This window comes from Ctenocephalides felis, unplaced genomic scaffold (assembly GCF_003426905.1).
Source record: "Ctenocephalides felis isolate EL2017-DRISC unplaced genomic scaffold, ASM342690v1 CF-g0.4_SCAFFOLD_02390, whole genome shotgun sequence".
NCBI classification, from domain to species: Eukaryota; Metazoa; Arthropoda; class Insecta; order Siphonaptera; family Pulicidae; genus Ctenocephalides; species Ctenocephalides felis.
Genome location: NW_020538544.1, coordinates 6,797 through 23,221, shown reverse-complemented (window position 1 = coordinate 23,221; position 16,425 = coordinate 6,797). Strand labels below are relative to the sequence as shown.

At 32.1% G+C, this 16,425-nt stretch overlaps 1 protein-coding gene across 1 annotated transcript; it reads right to left on the bottom strand.

Annotated features, from left to right (window-relative positions):
* Nucleotides 1–1,473: 1,473 nt before the first annotated feature.
* On the bottom strand, nt 1,474–16,031 carry LOC113380821 (carboxypeptidase M-like; the record flags this gene model as incomplete). Its single annotated transcript, XM_026619897.1, has 6 exons — nt 1,474–1,519; nt 1,867–1,959; nt 2,163–2,339; nt 2,465–2,555; nt 2,659–2,863; nt 15,844–16,031. Coding segments are annotated over 6 exons (769 nt in total), but the record flags the coding sequence as incomplete, so codon positions are not given.
* Nucleotides 16,032–16,425: the final 394 nt, after the last annotated feature.

The following is a 16,425-nucleotide window of genomic DNA, read 5'->3' as shown; positions in this document are numbered from 1 at the left end:
ATTATGTTGCGTCACGCCAACGATGTCAACATCTAAAATTAGGTTCTTCTGCTGCTATCATAAGCTTTTTCACTGTGGAAATATTTAATTAAACATTTGAAGACATTTAATAACTTTATTTACTTCATTATTCGGTTACACTTAATTCACAATTGATATTTTGAAATAAGACTGATGTGAACTGTTTGGCGTCTACTCGAGAATGAACGGTTGGCTTCGTCAACTCAGGGTTTTTATAATCTCTGATGATGACGTAACCATCCTTCTAGAAGGTTTGCTACGAAATGATTCATACTTGCTTATTTGTCATCGAAGAAACCGTTACGAATGACTCAACTATTCATTTTAGACGTAGTTGCGGTTACAGACCGTTATTCTGACTGCTGCACGTGCATGTTTATCTCTGATACTTTGTTGCATACAATATTGCAAGCTTGAGTCATACTAACTGCGTTATTCATATTGACTGTTATATCGAATTAATAATATTATTTATAATTATTGCAAAGGGTGAATACCACTACAATATATTATACGCGGTGTTAAAAATTTTTATATGTTTTTTATTATGATTATAATTGTATATTTTATAATTATTAAGTATTTTTCTTTTTGATATAAATTAGCCGATACTAAATACGTAAATGAATACTTTCGTTACAAAACGATACTTTTTTATAATTGTTGAGTATTGTTCTTTTTGATATAAATTAGCCGATACTGAATTCATAAATGAATACTTTCCTCACAAAACGATACTATTTTATAATTATTAAGTAATTTTTCTTTATGATATAAATTAGCCGACACTAAATTCATAAATGAATACTTTTGTCACAAAACAATACTATTTTATAATTATTGAGTAGTTTTGCTTTTTTGTATAAATTAGCCGATACTTAATTCATAAATGGATACTTTCGTCATAAAACGATACTATTTTATAATTATTGAGTATTTTTCTTTTTGATATAAATTAGCCGATACTAAATTCATAAAAGAATACTTTCGTCACAAAACGATACTATTTTATAATTATTTAGTAAAGTATTTTTCTTTTAGATGTAAATCAAATTTGAAATTAGTATCGAATAATTATTGTTTCAAACTTCTCAAAATATTGAAAATGATGCTGATTTAACAGCACAAATACAGGCAATAGGATTTATCATAATATTGTAATTCGATCTGTAGTAAGTTTTAGATCTTTCTCGCACTTATGTTTGATTTAGATGAAATGTACTCAATATTCGATACTGAGTAGTATCGATACTTTTGCCACGATACTTTGTTGGTATCGATCTTTTGCCTCGATTCCTTTTTCTGTACTCAGTATCGTTACTTTGCCTCGATACACTATAGTGCGTCATAGGTAAGTCTTGGCGCGTGATCTGTGTCTGTGTGCCCCCGCGCCCCTTTCACTTGTATTTTGAAATAAAAAGATTTATACTCGCTTAAATAATGCGTGTCAAATAGAGTGTCCGGCGCTAGGTGCCGTCTGGCGTTACGGGACTTCTCCCTATCAATAATGTAGAAAATTTAAAAAATTCGATAAAAAAATTTTTAATTAATAGTTTTTTTTAGTAAAAATTAAAAAGTTTTGTAAAAATTTTCTTGGTGATATAATTTCTTGTAATAAATGAAAATGAAGTTGAAATATCTCTTCTTTTTAATTTAAAACAAAAATCTCAACAAAGTTTTGTTTTCCAACTCGTAATTTTAAAGTAATATGTTGGTTTACAATAATTTCTACAATAAGAAAAACTGTTAGTCAATTATATTATTTCTTTGATATTAATTAAACTAACTTAATGATTATGAAATATTTACTTTTTACTAATATTCAAAAAACTTAAAAATACTCACCTTAGCAGCATATAAAGTCACGTTTAATAGTGTTGGATGTTCGTCCACAACTACAAAGTCAATTTCTCGAGGAGCGTACCCTTCTGCGTAAACCTATTGACAAACATCAGTTTTAAACCCCTGTGTATATAAATTTATAATATATGTTGATTATCTAAATAAATTAGAGTTTCATTTATTAGGTATAAAGTATCCCGCAACTAAACAAAATTGTACAAGAATACTATAAATATAATTTAGCTTTTTCTATATGATAATATAATTCTATTAACAAGTATATTGAACTATTAATTAACCTCCAATTTATATACTCCTGGCAATAAAATTCTCCAAAATTCTCCAAATCGAGTAGTCGTAAATCCCACATCACGCCCCTTTATCTTTAAAGATGCCTTCTCAACTGCTCCGCCGTGGCTATCAAATACAAATCCTTGCACACCTCGATGTGCTTCGGCCAAGAATTTTACTAAAGACTTAAAGAAAAAAATATATTAACATAGCACTATGCTTATACAATCTATCAAAATTTTATAAATTTAATAATGAATATAGTATCTCTAAATTTATAATCGGACATTTATTGTTAATAAGGTCATACCATTTGATTATCTTCCCAATATTTTCGCAATTCATTTGCGGGCGGATATTTGCAACAGCTTAATTCCAATGTTATTTCCATACAACCATACCTTAGAGGAAAGAAATAATGGTTAATAATACAGTTATTTTGTTCTAAAGTTTAAAACGCAGCGTGCTGTAAACTACAGTTGATCATCTTAGGTGTCTTCTTACCAAACGTAGTTATAATCCTGCATGCCGCCCGTGAGAGGATACCATGCTGCACCATTCGTAATACCTCTGTCGAATCGCGGACCTGCGCCCTTACATGCTACCCCGTGCGACATCTTCGCATGATTCGAACTGTATGTTAAAGCCAAATGCTTGAAAACGTCATCGTCAGGTGTTAAAGATGGTGAAGATGCATAGCTCTGGAATACTAAATCATATGACTGAGTTATTTTCACTAACATTTTCAAAACACATTAACAAAAAGACAATTGATATTTGTAATAATAAATGTTTTGGTTAACTATATTTTCATAGCTATATTGATTTGAACAAATATTTAATATTTACCAGCATTTATTTCTCTTGGTCTTATAATATCCTAACAGTTCAAATTGATTCTAATATAGCAGATATGCAAAGATTTTAGATAAAAACGTTTAGAATTAAAATAAAAAAAATTACAATAAATTATATTTTAATGAACTTTTATATAAAATTTCTAGTGCAATTGAGCAAATGCTTCAATACAAAACATTTTTTTTTTCATAACATATATCAATGTTTCACAAATATTTTCTATTTGCTCACATTTAACATAAAAATTTACTAAAAAATATAATTTATGTATTATTCATATTCCATCAATAAATGTGTCCAAGAGTCGTGAAACACATTTCTTGCATGAATTTGTTTAGTTTCTGGCCCTGACCATAAAATATATATTTGATAAATTAAAATTCAGTTAAACGCAAATAATTTCATGAACTATACTATTAATATTTAATAAAAATAAACTTACAATAATCTCAAAAATACATTTTGTTTGCTACATTTTCTACCAATAACTTGTCACCAATTCACAATTGGCAACATAACAATACATAATATTTGTTAATTAATTTAGCATATAATCTTCTATATATATAAAAATAAGTCGGGTTTTCCTTCCTGACAAAATAAAAGAACGCACGAACCGATTTCGACAATTTTGCATTAGTTGGAAAGGTCTCGGGCTCCGCAAGGTTTATAGCTAAGAAAATTAGTGGTGTATGGCATCGTGCCCTAATGCAAATTGCTGGAACTTCACGCACCGTAATTAAAAATTCGAGTAATGACATTAGTGAGAATTATCAGAATTATGCTTGGTTAAGTCAACGAACAATTCATGCCGCAAAAAATAATGATGTACACGCACTGAATTTCACCATTCAATCAAAAATTGCTGGCGATTTGGTGACATACCAATGATTCCGTCTGGTCTTCCGTTTGACTTCAAACGATTGCAATTTCCAGTTTGCCTTGCGTTCGCAATAACAAGTCGCAAGGCCAATCGCTTAGTGTTTGCGGGATAAATTTCAAATAGATTATTTAGAAAATCATTGTTTTTCACATGGGCAGTTATACGTTGCTTGTTCACGAGTTGGAAAACCATCCGCTTTGTTTGTGTTAACGTCAGACCAAAAAACAAAAAATGTGGTTTACCAAAGAGCACTTCAATGAAACGGATAATTTGCGGATTCACTTTCATTTACTTAGAGAAGTTCAACTAAAAAAACACTTCATGTTTGCAATCAAAATAAATTCATTACTGTTGTATAATAAAACTCAAATTTTTCGATTTCAAATATAAAACAAACAAAAAATTTCTTCATCTTTCTCACGAAACCATCTGGTCGCGAAACGGAGTTCGTCGGGTTTGCTAGTCTTCTATAAAAAATGGAGCTCTCGATCAAATGATTCGGTAAAACTCGAAAACGGCTAAACCGATTAGGCCAGTCTTAGTCTTGAAAAATTCGTGCCAATCCAGAGATGGTCGGAAAGGTGAGATATTATTTGAAAATCGCGTAGAAACTTTACATTTTTAATTTGAAAATTTTTGTAGAAACGTAGTAATTTGAATAAAACAATGAACGGTGGCAAATGTCAAACGTTTTTGACAGATGATGTTCAATTACTTTTAATAACATGTTTTACGTTTATATTTTATAATTATGATTAAATTGTAGTAAGTAGTTTTATTTGTATACAAAAACGTTATTAAACGGGCCTCAAGTGTTACTATAAACTAAAAATTTCAACTTTTTTGAAATGTTAATATGAAAATGCACTTCTTGCAATATTTTTCTCAAACACGGTTCTCTGAAAGATCTCATTTGTATAATTAAACCCATATACCCATTGGTTTTTATAAAACATTTTCTAGGTTATAATATTTTTTATTTATGTTATTTTAATTCAGAACCTAAATTTGGTATCGATCAAAGGGGCATTTTGTCGAATAACGTTTTCCCAGTTATAATTTCCTAGAATTTATCGAAGAATAGATAGTAATATATGAAGGTTCGGGGTTAAAAAGGACCACCAGCGATGTGTCAAAAATCAGTAAAGTTAAGCAATGTTTAACAACAATATTTGAAAGTAGAGGGAATAAGAATAAAATAAGACATTAAACCTGTCTATGGAGTAAATAGGTCTAGATAACAAATTTTTGAAAGACATCAAAAAAGCACATTTCTACAATGATAAAATAGCTGCCAGTTTTACTGAACGTAGTCAGATAGTTGTTTGTTTGAAATGTGTTGTTTGTTGTGATATAATTCTGTGCCTCGCCCTGCTCTACATATATACTTTTCATTAAATTTACGTTAATTCATCGAATGTTATTTGAAACTTTTCAAAAAGCAGGTCAAAGTAGAAATAATTAATTCATTTTCTATCTCTCCTCGCAGAAATTTGAAATTTTTTTATAAGCTCAGTAGTATTACTTACAATTATACACAAAATCCAGAATCTAAAAAGAATCTAAAAAACGTGAAACGTAATGAATAAGTCGAAAGACCAAAAATGACTAGGATTTGATTATACCATGTTTTCTATAGAAAGTGTATAAATCTTCCAGTTTGATTGTATAGACACACTAATGGGGTTTATTGTTTTTATAATATCTAATTGTATACAGCATTCAAACAACACATCCTTATGCACTTAAAGTATTAATATTTTTGATTCTCTAGAAATGGTTTAGGATATACCTTATTTAGCAAAACATCGTTTGCCGGGTCAGCTAGTAATATATATATAATCATCAACTGTTAACTTCAATCAACCCCATACTGGACTATCATAGAAACGTATTATAAACCGTTGTATTCAAATATTACAATATAATCATAGAACAAATGATCTTTACACTGTAGCGTAAGATGTACTCCTCAGCAGAGGGTCTACTGTTCGTAGATCGTTCGTTCGTGTTCGTAGATCGTTAGTCTAGACACAAGTCAAACTGAAATTGAAATTATCAAAAATATAACATTTCGACTATAAATTAAGATTTTTAATATATCCTACCGCCAAGGTTGGATCTGAATGCTCTCAGAGAACAAATCAAATTTTAAATCTGTTCAGTATTCGAGGAGCCTATCGCGCCCAAACAACGTCACACTAACTTAACACACACACACACACACACACACACATATATATATATATATATATATATATATATTATGGCGCGCAATAACGTAGACGCGCGATTTCGTGTGGACGGGGTCGCAAGTTCAAGCCCCTGGTCTGGCAAACCTAGCATCGGACAGCAACGATGTCGTCTTTCACTTGAAAATATATATCAAAAATATGTTTTCAATTGAAAATAAGCCAATTGCAAGCACTGCGGTATGAAATGGCTTTGGAAAAATTCACACACTATTCTTCCCTGAATCGAGTTGGTGTTTTACTCACAATCAGCTCACGGGCCTGCCCGAGGGCAGTACTACCCATTACTATATTACGAGATATATTATAGATTACATTGATATTATAGTTAATGTATTTTTTTATTTTTAAGTCAAAAATCAATCCAATCATCAAAAATATTTCAAAAACAATTTTATATTATTCATTTTAAATATATCTGTTCTAAAATAATACAATTAAAATAAAGTTTGAATTGCTACTATTTAAGGGTTTTGTGTTTTGATTCTAAGGTTTTTGTATTCAAGTTCTTTTCCCAATTGTAATGTGAAATGCTATTAATTAGTCGTATTAATTTTAATTAGGTTTAATACTTACGAGAACAAAGTACAGATGATCTGCAAATACCTGAGCAGCAGCATTAATGATTTAAAAAAATATTATTAACAAAAAATATTTTGAAATAGTATATTGAAGTTAATAGATTTAAAGCATGAACATTTTAATAAATAACATATTTTAGTGATGAATAATATATTATGAATTCGCAAAATAAGAGCATATGTTAAGAATAAATCATATGTTCTGTCAAATACAATAGCATGGCTGTAGAGTGAACAAGCTATGCAATGTGTCAATATAAATATAGGTACTAGAAAAGCTGACAATCACACAACTTCTGTCTCCCAACTTTTTTTTTATTTTATTTTCATTCTGCAATCTATAAAAATAATTATATTTAGCAGAGAATGCTGACAAGTTTTTTACAATTGATTGTTTACAAATTAGTAGATACGTCTAAAATTATATATAATATAAAAAAACTAAAGACAAATATGAAGAAAAAAAAATATAAAAATAAACTATATTAGATCTCGAGGTAGTTTCCTTTTGAGCCTGGTCGGCTGACCTTCCTGGTATAAGTTGCATGCTAGTTGGTTAGGATGTGCGTCAATTAGATTCTTATAATTACAGGCAAATATTGATATATGTTCTTGAATTGTAGGTATACCCGTGTCTTTGTGGAGGATCCATGTTGGCGTGTAATGAGGAGCGTTTAATATTTGCCGCAGGAATTTGTTTTGTGCTCGTTGTATTATATTTAAATTGCTCTTTTTAGCAGTACCCCAAAGTTGTAATCCGTAGGTCCACACGAGTTCATATATAAGTAATTTGTTGTAAGTTGATAATTCTGATTTTCTGTTTAGAAGCCAATGTAAATAGGATTTTATTAATAAGAATAAAGAATCTGGTAAACATATTTTAACTTTATACATTAATCCGGTATGCCATACCTTGCCAAATGTTTGCTTGAGATCCAAAAAAACCGCAGAACGGTACTCTTTATTATGTGGTGCATTGTTAATTACGTTTATTATTCTGTGAACTTTCTTAATTGTTGAATGCTTGTCTCGAAACCCAAATTGATGGTTCGGAATAAAACTTTGTTCTTGTAGGATTATTTTAATCCGTTGAAGGATTAGCTTTTCAAATATTTTTGATATGCAAGACAATAAACTTATCGGCCTGTAGGAAAATAATAGATAAGGGTCTTTACCTGGTTTGACTATAAGGATTTTTTTTAGCTCTTTTCCAAGACTGCGGAAAAATTTTCATTCTCAGTATAGAATTGTATATTATTGTGAGCATTCTAATAGCTTTTCTTGGAAGTTCTTTAAGCATTTTAATAGAAATCCTGTCTGGTCCAGGTGATTTTCTAGAATTTGATTTTGCAACTTCTTGAGTTACTTCAGCCGCAGTAAAACGATTAACATTATGAGTCACTAGCGACGGTGAATCCTAAAGAAAATCATAAATGAATTGTTCATCATTAGAGTTGCATTTACGTGAAAATGGCTGAAATGTGAGGCGCAGGTGTTCGGCGAATGCATTAGTTTTTTCTTCTGGACTTCTTGCCCATGAACCGTCTGTTTTTCTTAAAGAGGAATTGGTACAATTGGTCTTTTTAATTTTTTAGTTGCTTTCGAAAGAGAATATTTTGTTTCACTACACGCAGAAAGATTATGTAAGTAGTTTTCAAAAGAATCATTTTTATAATTTATTATTAAATTTTTCAGGTCTCTGCACGCACTGTTAAATTTTCTTTTATCTATCGGTGATCTAGTTATTTGCCAAATTCTTCTTAATTTCCTTTTCTGTGCAATGATTTTTTTAATATCAATGGGCACAGAGTGGCTGTGATTGTGATTTAGAATAGGAGTCGATATTTTAGCTGCTGCAATTAATGTATTTGTGAAGTTGTTGATACCGATATTCAAATCATTCTCACTTTTTAATGGAATATTACAGTTAATGGTGTCTTCGATGTATTCTTGGAAAAATTGCCAATCGGTAAATTTGTTTGTAAGCGAACTCATAACTTTGGTTGGAGTATTAGTGGAGTATTTAAGAATTACTGGTGAATGATCAGAACTGAAATCTAGACTTGAATTTATTTCAACACGCTCGTTTTTAATATTTTTGGCTACAAAAAAAAACGAGGAGGTCTGGAATTTTGTTCAAATCAGTTGGCCAGTATGTGGGATCACCCGTAGAGAATGTCAGAAGATTATTATTATTTATTGTATTATACAATTGACGGCCTCTAGGTGTTATTAGTCTAGATCCCCAAAATGTGTGCTTTGCGTTATAATCACCTCCCGCAATAAACAAATTTCCAAGGCTGGCAAAAAGAGTTGTAAACTGATTTTCAGTAATTATGTGCCTTGGCGGACAATAGATTGCCGATACTGTAATTTTGTGAGTCATTAGGTCAATTTAAACGTTTGTCGTTTGTATGTAGTCAGTATAAGAAAGTTCTGTCTCGTAATGTCTTATGTTTGACTTGATGATAATGGCAGTGCCACCGTGAGGTCTGTCGTCCGGGTGATTTGTGGTATATGTGTGATAATTTGGAAAACGAATATTGTGGTTTGTCTCGGTAAAATGCATCTCGGAAATTAGCATAATGTCTACGTCGTTGGCACTTAAAAAATCTTTGAGTTCATGGACATGATTGTTCAAGCCGTTCGAGTTCCATATGCAAATTGTTAGTTGCATAGACATAATTATTTTTTGTTAGATAAAATAGTTGTTAGTAAATTAAGCATTATGTCCATTTGTTCTGTCAATATTTTAATCATGTTTTTAAGTTCTGTTAAGTCATTAGATTTATTGTTAGTATTGTTTTCAGAGTTACTATTGTTTATTGAGTTCGTTGAGTCAGCAAGTAAAGTTGTGTTGTTTCTTGTAATATTGGAGTAAGTTACACCCGGTTTTTAGTAGCATTTGGATTCAAATTTTGCATATTACTTGTTTTCTGACGTAATGAAGTGTTTTTTTTTCAATGTATTCTTTATAGACGTGCCAGCCTTTATAGTTAGCAGGGTGATTTTCATCACAAAGGACACATTTCACTTGGTCGACCTTTTTTCCCACTTGCTTGAAAAATCAATTTTATAAAAATCTTTATTATTAGGTTGTTGTTCAAGCTTAATTAAAAACATGTTCAGAGGGAATTTTGAGATTCTGCTTTTTATGTTGTCAATACGACTTTGTGACCTAACTGTTGGATTTCATTTTTGAGCATATCTGTATCCGTGCTGAAATGTAGGTTTTTAACCACTATTTCAAACGTTCTTTTACATTTCTCCTGGAAAGAATGCATTCGAGTACCCCTCTCTTTTAGAAGTTTAAGAATTTTGTTGTAAAGTTTAGCATTATCAAGATTAACTCTAACTTTAGTTCCGTCAATAACTTTTATATGATAAAGATTTTTTGCTTCACATTCTAAAAATTGACTAATGGTTTTATATCACGTACCTCATGTATAAAAATTGGCAGCGGTCTGTTAACTGGGCTGCATTTATCACTTGAGTCTTCAGTATAAAGATTAGCCAAAACTTCATATATATTGCTGGTGGGAGTTGGGTTTAGCCAGTAATTCGAATTTAAAGATGTTTTCTTGCATGTTGATTCTTTATTTAAATTTCTTTTAATTTTTTTGTTTCTTACTTCAATCCATTCTGAATCCTTACTGGTGGTTGCTTCTTGATTAAATTAATTTTGAGATTTTGAGAAATTGAGTCAATATTCTGATGTGAAGAATCTTATTCAACAATATCTGTATTAGACCTCTTACACTTGTTAGCACTCGTATAAACCTTTTTTGTTTTGACTGGGGAGCATTCTAAATCCATCTGATCGGTATCCGTATTTAAAATTGTTGACATTTTCAAGTAAAGGTTATTAATTCCCCCGTAGGGGAATATTTCTCTATTACGTACTCACACAGGAAAGTTTCTATTCGAATTTTTAGATCAAAATCATAAAATTCCTTCAAGTTATTTGCAAATTAAATAAATTTAATAATTCTCAGTATTATGAATGTCACAATATTTTGTTTGATATGATCTCCAAACTTAACGAATAATTCTCTGTTTTTCAGATCTGCTCAAACTAAAAATGTTAAATTTGAAGGATAAGGACAAGCGCGCTGTTCAGACCAAACTTTTTGATTCAGCGCTCTTAAAAAATTTTTGAAAAAAAAACAGCAGATAAAATTTACAACTTTGTACATTGTATTGAAAAATTATTATTAAGGCGTCTATGAAGCACCGTCGAAGAAAAACAATTTAAGCGAGGAAAGAAAACTTATTAAAATAAAAGCAGAGCTGCAATTAAGACATCCCTTACATTCGATACAAAACTAAAATAAATTTTAGATATCAGTTCTTAAAAAATCATTTACACAAAGTTTTCACTGATATAGTTAATGTCTACACAAAAATTAAAAACATACTACGCAAATGTCACTATCCATTTAACACCTAGCCCATGCCGCAAAATCTATGCAAAAAAAATACCGTAACTTGACTCCTTACATCTATATCCGAAGCAGAGGTCTGCAACAATTAAACAAAGACCAGAACATGTCAGAGCGCGAGCGAAAAACTAACAATGGTGGGCACATCTTCTCTTGAGAGGCCTATTGACTGTGGAACAGAGCGTTGCTACTTAAAGTACAGGTGTATAATGTGTCTTGATGTACGCGCAAAAGGCGCGTGCTAAAAACTTCCTACTGGGGCGCCGAAGTGTGTCAATTGTAAGAGTGAGCATCATGCCAATTGTTCTAAATGCACTACACTCCTTAACTACAAGGAGAAAATTGAAAGTGACGCTTTTAGAAGAAGACTAATGTACAGGCCAGCAACAATATCAGTGCCGCTGACAAAGAGCTTATCTTCAGCTTTAAGTCCGTTATCCTCAATTTTTCGTTCAACAGTCATCAATCCGAACTTCAATTCAGTCTACACCATCACCGGTTAAATCTGCACCATCACCGTCACTATTTTGAAGATTCAAACAACATTCCCATAAACTACACGCGCAACATACACATGATGCACTTCAACTCGAACGGACTCAAAAACAACGTCGACGAACTGAAACAGGCAATAAATTATGACCTGGTCATTGTACTGATTAACGAGACACATTTGAAACCCACGAAGAGTGTATACTTTCACCACTACAAAATTTACAGAAACGGAAGACAGACAGACGCAACGAGGATAGGGCACTGAAATTTTGATAAAGTCTTCCATCATACATGAGTATTGCTAAACTTGACAGCGGGTCAGAAAGCAACCATCGTGTTAATTCACATCCCGGCAAGAGCACTACTACAGATAGTCTTACAAAACCTACTCGACTCAGATACATACGTTTTAACGAGTATAGCAAACAATTTTAACGCACAATACACATTTTAGAACTGTAACGCCAACAACGCAAACGGAACCAGACTTTACGAATATTTGAACACATAACCACAGATGCACTGTCCTGACGCGCTCATCAGTTATCCCGCTGGAGCGACACACCATCATAGCACAATAGACCTGTCGCTTACGAAAAATTCAAGCGTGTCTTCGGAACCCACAAATAAAATGCCAATATATCAAACGCAGGCCGAATAAATCGATAATAAACGAATCTATTTAAAATTTTACAAAAATTTAACGGCAAAAATTTACTTATAGACTACTACTGACCCGAACTTTCCGACTTCGTGGAAAACTTTTACCATATTTCGCATATTGAAGCCGAAGAAACAGCCAGACGCACCGCAAAATTACAGAAAAAGTACTGCTCAAACGCGATCAAAAGAACTGTACACTACACTCACTGACGCAACTAATAGCAAACACGGTACTCAACTTCAACAGACAAAACCATACTGGATTGGTGTTGCTTGACTTAGAAAAGGCGTTTGACACAATCTGGATAGACGGACTAATACATAAACTGAAAACCCTCAATTATCACCCAACATCACAAAACTACTTCATTAATACCTTGTAGGCCGCTATTTCACCGTACAAATAGACGAAACACACTCGACGGTTGAACAAGTGACGGCGGGAGTACCACAAGGTTCAACCCCGGAACCGTCACAGTTTAGTGTCTACATCCATAACATTCAACAGTGACCATCACCTAGACTATTGACCATAAAAATACAGAGACTCCATAGATAAACAAGTATAATATGAAAGACACATATATACATTGACAAACTATACGAACTTGTGACAAATCAAAATAAACCCACTAGACTGAGTCATATTTTGTTTACAAAGATCCATAAGTCCACTACACTGACTGACTTGGACAAAATGAAAATAATGAGCTACGAAGTTGAATGATCCGAGGATGTCAAATTGGAGAGATCTTGCACCATAGACTCACCTACAGCAAACATACCGACATCAAAATTTTGCTAATGTTTGGGATGGTAAATTTGCTGAGACCTCTCTCGAACCAGAATAGCCGGCTGAGGGTGACACTTAACTTGACATACTAATGCGACCAATACTGTTGTACGACGCTCCAGCATAAAAAGTAACAACAAAGACTAACCAACAAACCCTACAGACTATACAAAACAAAGCTTTACGACTAGTACTTAACAAATCCACTGACGAGACACTATGACGGCAAAATACATACATAAACAGTACATACATTTGACCGACAGTACTCGATCAAATAAAGAATCTCACTGGAATCTTTTACCTAAATGTGGGGATGACACCAATAGCAACATACAAACCCTTGGCCAATATACGCCAGAAATAGTTTAGTATGGCGATTTCCGAGCAAATTAATCTTTTGTTTTATGTATTATGTTTTATGTAATTATTTATTTTTCTGAATATTATTGTGTGATTTTTCTGAGAAAGTTTTGAACCTTTCCTTCTTTTTGTCAAATTTATATGATATACTATATTTTAAATCCTTATTATCTTCTATATATATAAAAATAAGTCGGGTTTTCCTTCCTGACGAAATAACTCCAGAACGCACGAACCGATTTCGACAATTTTGCATTCGTTGGAAAGGTCTCGGGCTCCGCAAGGTTTATAGCTAAGAAAATTAGTTGTGCATGGCATCGTGCCTTAATGCAAGCAGTTGGAACTTCACGCACCGTAATTAAAAATTCGAGCAATAAAAATAATCAATAACTGTTTTAAATAATTTCAAATAGATTATCTTCTATATATATATATATAAAAATAAGTCGGGTTTTCCTTCCTGACGAAATAACTCCAGAACGCACGAACCGATTTCGACAATTTTGCATTCGTTGGAAAGGTCTCGGGCTCCGCAAGGTTTATAGCTAAGAAAATTAGTTGTGCATGGCATCGTGCCTTAATGCAAGCAGTTGGAACTTCACGCACCGTAATTAAAAATTCGAGCAATAAAAATAATCAATAACTGTTTTAAATAATTTCAAATAGATTATCTTCTATATATATATATATATATATATAAAAATAAGTCGGGTTTTCCTTCCTGGCGAAATAACTCCAGAACGCACGAACCGATTTCGACAATTTTGCATTCGTTGGAAAGGTCTCGGGCTCTGCAAGGCTTATAGCTAAGAAAATTAGTTGTCCATGGTATGGTGCCTTAATGCAAGCTGCTGGAACTTCACGAACCGTAATTGAAAATTCGAGTAATAAGAATAATCAATAACTGTTTTAAATAATTTCGAATAGATTATCTTCTATAAATATAAAAATAAGTCGGGTTTTCCTTCCTGAAGAAATAACTCCAGAACGCACGAACCGATTTCGACAATTTTGCATTCGTTGGAAAGGTCTCTGGTTCCGCAAAGTTTATAGCTAAGAAAATAAGTTGTGCATGGCATCGTGCCTTAATGCAAGCTGCTGAAACTTCACGCACCGTAATTAAAAATTCGAGTAATGACATTAGTGAGAATTATCAGAATTATGCTTGGTTAAGTCAACGAGCAATTCTTGCCGCAAAGAATAATGATGTACACGCCCTGAATTTCATCATTTAAAGAAAATTGCTAGCGATTTGGTGACATACCAATGATTCTGACTGGTCTTCCGGTTTGACTTCAAACGATTGCAATATCCAGTTCGCCTTGCGTTCGCAATAACAAGTCGCAAGGCCAATCGCTTAGTGTTTGCGGGATGAATTTCAATTAGATTATTTAGAAAATCATTGTTTTTCACATGGGCAGTTATACGTTGCCTGTTCACGAGTTGGAAAACCATCCGCTTTGTTTGTGTTAACGTCAGACCAAAAAACAAAAAATGTGGTTTACCAAAGAGCACTTCAATGAAACGGAAAATTTGCGGATTCACTTTCATTTACTTACAATTAGAGAAGTTCAACTAAACTACTCTTCATTTTTGTAATCGAAATAAATTCATTACTGTTGTATAATAAAATCAATTTTTTTCTTTTCAAATATAAAACAAACAAAAAATTTCTTCATCTTTCTCACGAAACCATCTGGTGGCGAAACGGAGTTCGCTGGGTTTGCTAGTTATTTATAAAACAGATATGTTGGACTTAATACCTACGGGTAGAATGTCTGAATAAAAAGTTGACAAAATTTTGTATATATATATATATATTATAATATTGTATGCCTGTTGTTTGAATGTAACGGGCAACGCTTTGAAACCTAAAGTGTGTGTGCTCTATGGATGTGTAATATGCTTGGTGTCTGATCCTTACGATGCGGAAATGAGTTCAGTTGTTGATTCGGCGTTCGGTGTTTGGGTGTTTGGTGAGGGAATTAATAAATATATGTTGTAAAAAAGAAATACTGTGTTTTACTTAATCAATTAATACAGAAAAACTTAGTTTGAAATATTTAGAATTGAATTTGATAAGCATTTTTCAGGTTCCGATTTCTACAAACAATCAGGATTGCGTTTTCTATAAAGACTTTTACGCTTTTATATTTATTGAATAATTTTCTGTTTGATGGAAGATATGCTATGTATGCCCTTCATCATCTATACGATGACAAAGCCTACATGAGAGCAATAAAATTCACTTTCAATAACCCTCTATAAAAGAATTCAAAATTGGTCGTTTCTCATTTTCCTATGACATCATTTTAACAATATTTTTTTTATTTTAGTCTTAACAATATATTTTACTTACGTGAATTTGGTGTATTATCAAATGGATAACTGGCTACAAGAGCGCCTCCATGCAATGATCCTGATAAAACAAATTGTATTTTCTGTATCCATTCTTTGACGGCATCTGTTTCAGGTTGACCTCGTTTATTATTTTGTTTGAAATAGTCAGGAAAATTCCGATTCAAATCAAAACCGCGTGCATTATACCTGTTCAATTAAAGTATATTTAATTCTTTTTCATATTGTTAAGTTAAGTTACAGTAATAGCAAATAATTCGAAAATAAAAAATTATGCTTATCTTTACATTTCAAATGTTTCTGGACATTTCAACCTACGACACACCTTAGAAAAAAATTATATACAATTTATTACTGTCATTTTCGAGAGCACGGATCAACCGATTTACGATCTACGATCAAGAAGGTCTACCCATACGTTTTGAGTTCCAATTTGACTCTTCTTCAGTGGAAGCAAAACACACAATAATTAATACACTAAACACAAACAAAAACATGCCACAAAAATTATTACTTTGCAACATAGCATATTAGTGAAAAAATAAATAAATATGAATTATACTTCGAAGTAGAAAAAATACTT